The 8,344-nt window shown below is 48.0% G+C and overlaps 1 protein-coding gene across 1 annotated transcript in view; it reads right to left on the minus strand.

Annotated features, from left to right (window-relative positions):
- Positions 1-4,673, minus strand: part of LOC143001881 (cilia- and flagella-associated protein 337) — an 8,894-nt gene extending 4,221 nt beyond the window's left edge. The window contains exons 1-11 of the mRNA XM_076151721.1: positions 4,632-4,673; positions 4,273-4,395; positions 4,027-4,198; positions 3,899-3,945; positions 3,672-3,815; positions 3,406-3,594; positions 2,405-2,596; positions 1,855-2,280; positions 1,595-1,744; positions 560-744; positions 173-312 (exon numbers count right to left, since the gene is read on the minus strand). Of these exons, the coding sequence (XP_076007836.1) occupies positions 173-312; positions 560-744; positions 1,595-1,744; positions 1,855-2,280; positions 2,405-2,596; positions 3,406-3,594; positions 3,672-3,815; positions 3,899-3,945; positions 4,027-4,198; positions 4,273-4,395; positions 4,632-4,673 (1,810 nt within the window). The remainder of the gene's footprint in view (positions 1-172; positions 313-559; positions 745-1,594; positions 1,745-1,854; positions 2,281-2,404; positions 2,597-3,405; positions 3,595-3,671; positions 3,816-3,898; positions 3,946-4,026; positions 4,199-4,272; positions 4,396-4,631) is intronic.
- Between the last annotated feature and the right edge of the window lie 3,671 nt (positions 4,674-8,344).

Genomic DNA, 8,344 nt, shown 5'->3' on the forward strand with positions numbered 1-8,344 from the left:
CTGTGGAGAGGCGGCGGTCAAGGAATGTTAGAGCAGATTTAGAGGTTTTAAAAGGATTTTGTTGACATTGCTCTGCAGCCATAGACAACCATCCAGAGTCTTGTGTTAACACTAGGCTTCCACTAGATGGCACTAAAGATGCTACAGCCAGATTCCAAACCAGGACACTCACCATAAGTGTGTGTGTGGGTGGAGATGCTCCAGAAGCAGAGCCAGCCGGCCTGAGACGAGACCAGCACGCCTCTGTTCCTCAGCTTCCTGTCACCTGCCCGGCGCTGCAGGAACAAGAGGCCGTCCACAGGGGGCACCACACTGAAAGCACAGATGGAGAACCAGGTAAACATGCACTGTATAAGACATGCTGTAGTGTCTTTGCACGTCTCCTTGTTTTGTTCTGCAGGAGTGACGTCCCATATTGATCAAATCAATAAGTGTCACTGTGATTACATCACAACACAAAACAGAAACATGAACACACAAATGAAGGAAGAAGACAAAGCTCATCTTATTGATCTTGTAGCGACTCAATTAATGGATTTTCACACACACACATCCTCACCCGTCCTGTGCGTCCACCTGCAGGTGGACCAGCGGCCCTTGTGTGTCCAGTCTCCAGACGATGACCTCCCCGTCGTGGCTCGCCGTGGCGATGACCTCCATGACGGAGCACTGACACACAGCCAGGATGTCCGATCTGTGGACACCCCTGGATTTCCACGACATGTCTGCCTTCACGTACAAGTCCTGTACACACACATACACACACACACACACACACACGCACAGATGAGGCTATTTTAAAAAAGGCCCATTGGCTCATTTAGCTTTGTTTTGCTTTGTTTCCATCTCACAGGTCAGCTGTGAGGGCGTGGCACCTGCAGCTTCCATCTCCAGCTGTGTGCTTTTATTATCTGCTGTCCTGCGTCACTCCCTGGTTTGGTTTACACCTGAAAACATTCCTGTGCTGACGCTGGAGACTTTGCAGCAAGAAAAACAAGCACCGATCCTGAAGGTTTCTGCTGCGGCCTTGAAGGAACGAACGCAAACCACGGAGCCACGGAGCCACGGAGCGGCCGGGAGCGAGGCGTAACCCAAGAATCTGAGGTGTGAATGCGTCTGCAAACACACTCTCACTTTCCCCCTCTTTATATTACACTGGCATACACCTTTCCCTTACTCCTTGAGGCCTGTGCGCGTGTGTGTGTGAGTGTGTACATGCAGATTCAGATCACGTTCTTTTACATTAATTGCAGATGCTCTAAGAATTTGTGAACATTTCTCACACACGTCTATAGAAACGGTCCTATTTTTGTTCTTGTGTCGTGTTTGTTCTGTGTTGTGTTGAGTCTTTTGGGAGAGGAGCCGTGTTTAGAGTTTGTACCACATTAGTTACTACGGCGACGGCTGTTTGTATGGGACAGACTCCTCATCCCACATCCAGCATCTGGGGAAGAACTTGTGTGTATGAGCTGAAGGAGTAAACTCAATTATGACTCTGAGGCTGGTTGTGTGTGTTGGTTTTAGCTTTGCGGCCCAAACAAACAGAATCTGATGTTTCATTATTCATTTAAAGCTTAAACCTTCATGTTTTTACCTTGGCACCTGCAATGTCGTACTGAGCGATTCGCTGGCTCCATCCAACAGTCAGCAGCTTGTTGTCATGGAGACAGACCACCCCTGTGACCTTAGAATCGCTGATGGGCTCCAGCTTGTGCAGGTTCAGGCCGTTAAGTAAATTCCAGACCTGCTTGAGGAAAGAAGAAGTCTCCGCTCATCACAAAACTCTTTAACTCTCATACGCACTTTAACGTATATTTCTGTACGTGTTACAGGGGGCGGGGCTTCATATTGGACCTTAATTGTGCCGTTTTGAGCCGCAGTGATCAGTCGTTTGTGGGAAGAGTCCAGGGCCATGCAGCTGATTTCTTCTTCTCCATGAGCGTTGCAGATCGTTAAGCATCTCAGTCCCGTCTCTACGTCCCACAGCGTCACGGACGAGTCGGCGTGCCCGGTGACGACCCGCCTCAGGGTGGGGCTGTAGAGCGAACAGCACAGGCGCCCTCCCCCTCCTCCTGTCTGCCTCTCAGCCAGACTCAGCAGGGCCAGGTAGTCTTTGCATCCCACCAGCAGGTGAGGCCGCGTGTCTGCGGGGAGAGGCGGGCACAGCAACAGGAAAGGAAAGTTCCCGTGTTCTGGGATCCGACCCGGCTGCAGACAGGGGAAGGGCAGGGAGACGGATCTCAGACAGTGATGGGTGGTGATGTCCCACACCCTCAGATCCTGGAGGAGAAACAAACCAAGAACCTTCTCACCAACAAACACAAACTTCCAGACTCATGCCGAGTACCATAGGTGGCACACACACCCCAGTTTGAGCACCAGGGCACAGATAACACACACTCACAGCGTCTCTGGAGTAGCTGAAAATCTGGCCCAGAGGTGGATAGAAGGCCACATCCAGCACGGTGGTGCGGTGACCCAGCAGGGTGGCGACGGCTCTGCTGGTCACAAACCGACTCCACAGTCTGACGGTCCGGTCGTATCCCCCGGTAACGATGAGCTGCAGGGAGACGTCGTAGTCCAAACACTTCACACCCTGAAGCAGGAGACAGAACGTGACGTGAAGATAAGATGACATGTTTAAAAGAAGAGGTCTTAATGTGATTTAGAGCTTTGGAAAGTTTAGCATGACCAAATGATACAAATGAAGTTATTGGCTAATTCCATGTGCAGTTGGGACTTTTTTTTGTTTTGAGAGTTTAAACAAAACCAGATGGGTTTTCTTTAATTGGATGATAAAATCAGGTTTGCTCTATAAAAGTATAAACATGTTGTGACTAATAGGAAAGAGTTGAATGCTGTTTGGTGACACTGTAGTCGTGTCGCCGTGACAGCAGACTGGAGGCGGTGTTGTTGTGTCACAGTCACTCAGACCAGAGCGCAGTGACCCACGCATGTCTGTCCGTGACACAGCAACAGTAAATAAAGGGTTTGAGTCTTTCTGCTGCCTTCATACAGGAAACACGCCCGCAGCACTACCGCTCACAATGACTGCACCATTCACCAGGGGTTGGATCAATACTTCTGTCAGCAGAAACGCAGTGTGTGTCGAGCTGTGATCACAAATCTAATGATGTTTATATAAATTGTGCAGCACAATAAAAACTGTTTAATGACAATCCACACCTCTGCCAAGGCTGAAAACGACACTCAAGACGTGCCATTCTGTGTATGTTTGACTTTTCTAATCTGACTCGTTGGTTTGAGGGCTGTTTTAGTCTCTGCTGCTATCTAGTGGTAACCTGGAGTCAACGCGGTACATCCAGTCTGAATGATCGTCTGGGGCCTCAGAATGTAAACACTTTAAAACCCTGATGGGGATTGGACCATGTTGTTCCTTGATACCTGCTTGACCTTCCACACGTAAGGTTCCTGCCTGAGCGAGACGTTCATGCAGACCACAGAGGTGTCGTCGCTCTCTGATGACGTCACGATGACGCCGGCCTGGGAGTCAAACATCACTCTGTTGATTGGCTCCTGGTGGACGTTGGGGATGTGACGGTACGACATCGTGTGGTCGTGTTTGCTGAGGTCCTGATGTAAAGACAGAGATGGTTTAGGTGTAAGTCAGTGTGGAGAGGGAGGTACGTGTGTCAGACGGTTCATCTCACAGAGAAGTAGATCCTCTGTATGCTGTCGTCCTTCTTGGAGGGTTTGTGAAACAGACCAGTGGACGGATCAAGGAAGCTCAGGATGTGGACGCCTCCTCGCTCGTCCCCCACCAGCAGCAGGGAAGGAGAAGGTCGCCCTGGAGACTGAGGAGCAGAAGTGAGGTTAGACTGACCAACGTATGGCTTCCCTGCACAAATTCATCCAATCAGTGGGATCCTACTCCTACCTGGACATCTTGGTAGTAACACAGAGATGTTGGAACGCTGCGAAAGCCTGCCAACGACGAGAAAATGTCAAGTTAACGGCAGTCATTGTGTTTCTATGGTAACTTGTTTCCATTAGAGAGCAGGTTACCATACAGGTGGACGTCCTGGAATACGCTGCCCCTCGAGACGTTGATAAAGTGGAGGTCTCTGCGGTCCGTTGCTATGGCGACCTTGCGGGCGTCTTCCATGTAGACGGCGTCGGTGGTCCAGCCTCTGAATCTCCTCGTGTTGGCGACCTCATCCGTTGGGTCTCCAGTAAGCTGAGGGTTTGATGATTAGATGTGTGTGAGAGTGTGTGTGTGTGTTTGTGCTGTATGTGTGTGTACTTACTCACCCTGAGAGTTTTCTGGATGTGCAGGCTGCTGTTCCACACTGTGAGCTGCCCGCCTTTACTGACGCTGAGGTAGCGGAGCGGGGGATTATGGGTAATGGCGACGACGCGAACCATCGGCTCCCTCTGCAGAGCGGCGAGGACACATTCACTAACTTCTCAGACACTGAATAATGACGTCATCAATCTGATCTGTGTGTGTGTGTGTGTGTGTGTGTGTGTGTGTGTGTGTGTGTGTGTGTGTGTTATGTAGCAGCAGGCGTCGGTGCCAAACGTCTCCTAATCTAAAGCGGCGAGCTACGGCCAAAGTTTGGAATTCTGACCTTTAATTACAGCGTTCCCATTCCTCAGCTCCTAAATGCCAGGACGCTGAGCTGGAGCGCGTCGAGGCCTCTGAGGTTCATCGCCACCGCTTTGACTTATAATCGCTTTGACCCTTTAACTGTGGCGCCCCAGTTAGACCAATTAGTGTAAGTGAAGCGTCTCTCCTCCGGGTGTGTGTCTTCCTCACCGTGTTGTGAGGACAGTGTCTGATCCGGGGCTCTGCGTCCAGCAGGGCGGCTCTGGGGACGGAGGCTCGCTCTCCCTCTGCGTACTCCAGGTGCAGGTAGGAGCACAGCTGCTGCCAGGTCACACGTCCGCCGCCGTCCACGTCTACCTGGTGGAGGAAGAGGACATTTGTTGAGGCTTCGTCTTCGCCATCCCACTGAAGCTGCCGTCCTGTGTCTCTTTACCTCACTGAAGAATCTCTCCACCCAGGCGTCCTCTGCGTCTGGACCCACTGCGGGCCTCAGAACCTCCAGAAACTCCTCCAGATTCATTCCGTGTTCATCTCCGCTCCCTCTGCTCAACTTCCTGTTTCCCCTTGTGGGCCGCACGGCTTCCGGAGAGGAGGAGGAGGAGACGCAGGTGAAGGTTTCCCTGAGGAGCTGCAGGTGCTGCAGGGTGAGTCTCTCTGCAGGGCTGGGACCACAGCCTGGATCACTGCAGAGACCAGGAGGACACATAGGGGGGTCACTAAAGCTGATCTGAGCCTGGAGAATGATCTGTATGTGTGCAGCTTTAAACAGGGGGAAGTGTTGCATCATGTGGGCGATGGAGCTTCACACACACTCATCAGTGCTGCCTGGTGTGTGTTCCCAGTGAGGAGCAGAGATCTCAGGTGACCTCAGGTGTTACATTAATTGTTATTGTGAGTAAGCGAGGTGCAGCTCCGACCTTATGAAGTCTTGTGAAATCTGGAATTGTTACTGTCAATCAAGTTTCATGTTGTCAAGTGGTTTGGGGTTGTGGAGGTCCAGCAGGTAGGAAGGGGGGCTGCAGCTGGGTCAGTGCAGAGTGCAAGCAGCGCCCTCGTGTGGTGGGCTTGGGTCAATACATTTGTTCTTTTACATGCATGTGAGCAGAGATGCACATCAGTATGAGTTCCTGCCCAATCTTAGCGTTCTGTCCAAGAAGGGTAAAGGGGGTGAGGAGGAATAAAAGATCAAGAGTGCCCCTCAGTTTAGCTGAACAGGACCACCAGTAGCTCCTGTGCGGCCCTGTTGCTCGGGGAAACAACTTGCAGGAACAATAAGTCAAGTGTCTCTGCATTGTGAGCTTCCCTCAGCGTGCATGAGCGATCCTTTACACCGAGACATCTCTCTCAATCAGCCGGCCATTCGCATACGAGTGCAGCCGTAAAATAATTAAGCAATAAAAAGTGAATTTGTTTGGCGGGAAGGGAGTTGAAAAGGCCAACTGAAGCAGAAAAGGAATAGTGCAGATATACGGTGCCTATATGACAGTTTTGCATTGTAAGTTACAGCCTAAATAAAGTGCACAATTGGAATACATTTGTTTTGTGCTGTGTATAATCAATGAAATCAGATAAGCAGCATTTGAAAGTCTAAAGTAAACTCACCCAAGCCTGCTGTGGGGAAGCTCCTTCTCATACAGCAGCCATGGATTCTTGCTGTTCCTCAACGCATCCATGCTGCTCGCCTCACCGTCGAGGCCCTCCGCTAAATAAACCTTCTTCTAAACTTAACACCGCTCAGATGTGGGTTAAGGTTTATCCAAAGACGTGAGCCGGTGTGTTGTTGTGGAGTCCCAGGTTTTCCGTGGCTAATGTCTGAATCCTGGTGAGAACGCTCCAGCGCTCACCACACCCTGAGTCTAAACATCCAGGCCCTTTGTTTCCGTCCCTTCCTCTTGTCTCAAACAAAGCCTCTCCGGAATTCTCAGGTCCGCATGATCAATAAGCCATCGGTCACAGTGAGGGAGGAAAAGTCAACACGTCGCCGAAGAGATGAGACTTTCCAAAATAACTGCAGGTCTGCTGGGGGTAACGGAGCCCCAGAGCCCAACCACTAATCCTCTGTGGGGTTAATCATTTAAGGAGGCCAAGTTACTCTGGACCCAGGAGAGGCTCTGTAAGATTCACCTCTCTGGACAGTTCACCCTGATGACGACTTTGAGTTTATACAGCAACCATTGTATCGCCCCTACAGCTACACTCTGACTGTTAGAGTTCAAATGAATAACAGCAACAAAGCAATGCAATCTCATCATATCCATAATGTCTCTTCATAGGTGTCAGGTCTAAGTGACTAATGTAGCTTAATGATTGCCAGGCAACCGCCCAGCCGTTTTGCTTGCCGCTCCAAACGGCTATGAGCCATCCAGAGTGGCCATCCAGTGTGTTTAATGAAGGTAGCCAAGTCCCCAGTGCAACCTGCTGCTCTACTGGGCGACTCCATGCTACTATGTCTAATATTAGACCAGTACACATCAGGCTTCGCCCCACGACGCCCTGAGGTCACAGCCTGCAAATACTGTCAGTGATTCTAAGCAGTCTACCGTTTTAATGAGCGTCTTCATTTTTAAACTTATTTGAACACTTGATTGTCCAGTTTGGCCACCCGCTGTCTATTAATAATAGGTCCATGACAGTTTTAAAGTAGATATGATATGGCCATTTTTATTCCCCTTTTCTCACTTAAAATAAACAGTTCTTGACGTTTGACTGAATTACGACCATTTGTGTTGCGATGCCATCTAGCGGCCATATAGCGTAACAACACCTTCTTTAAACGTTATTTAATGATAAACTATACTTAAAAATTGTGCATTCAGGGTAGTGTCAACGTGATTTAGCAAAAATAGAAATGAAATAGTGAACAGAATAGATGTAAAACATAGTTTGTTTAATATTAAGAGGCCAAAACAGTTCTCGCCGTTTGACTGAATTTCGACCATTTGTGATGCTTAATGCCATCTAGCGGCAACATTGAGGAACAACACCGTCGCTGAACGTTATTTAATGATAAACTTACCTTACAAATTGTCCATTCAGGGTAATGTCAACGTGATTTAGCAAAATTAAAAATAAAAAAGTGAACAGAATAGGTGTAAAACATAGTTTGTTTAATATTAAGAGGCCAAAAGTGTTCTTGCCGTTTGACTGAATTTCGACCATTTGTGGTGCTTAACGCCATCTAGCGGCAACATTTAGCAACAACGCCGTCAGTCTATTTTAAACGTTATTTAATAAATAAAAAATAAAATAAAACCTATTCTTACAAATTGTGCATTCAGGGTAATTTCAACGTGATTAAGCAAACTTAAACATAAAATAAATGAACAAAATAGATGTTAAATATAGTTTGTTTAACGGTTTAAACAAGGCGACGGTGTTGTTTCTGTATAACGCCGCTAGATGGAAGCAAAGCAACACCAATGGGCATAATTCAGTCAAACGGCTAGAACTGTTTATTCTTGTTCATATTAAACAAACTATATTTTACATGTATTTTCTTCATTTGTTTTATTTTAAATATTGCCTAATCACGTTGACATCACTGTGAATGCACAATTTCAACGTATGGGTTTTATTTTTGAATTTATTAAATAACGTTTAAAATAGGGCGACGGTGTTGTTACTAAATAATGCCGCTAGATGGCGTTAAACACCACAAATGGTCGAAATTCAGTCAAACGGCGAGAACTGTTTTGGCCTCTTAATATTAACAAACTATGCTTTAAATCTATTCTGTTCACTATTTAATAAAAAAATTGCTAAATCACGTTGACA

This window comes from Genypterus blacodes, unplaced genomic scaffold (assembly GCF_046128005.1).
Source record: "Genypterus blacodes isolate CSIRO-AG114 ecotype Tasmania unplaced genomic scaffold, CSIRO-AGI_Gbla_v1 ptg000055l_1, whole genome shotgun sequence".
Taxonomy (NCBI): domain Eukaryota; kingdom Metazoa; phylum Chordata; class Actinopteri; order Ophidiiformes; family Ophidiidae; genus Genypterus; species Genypterus blacodes.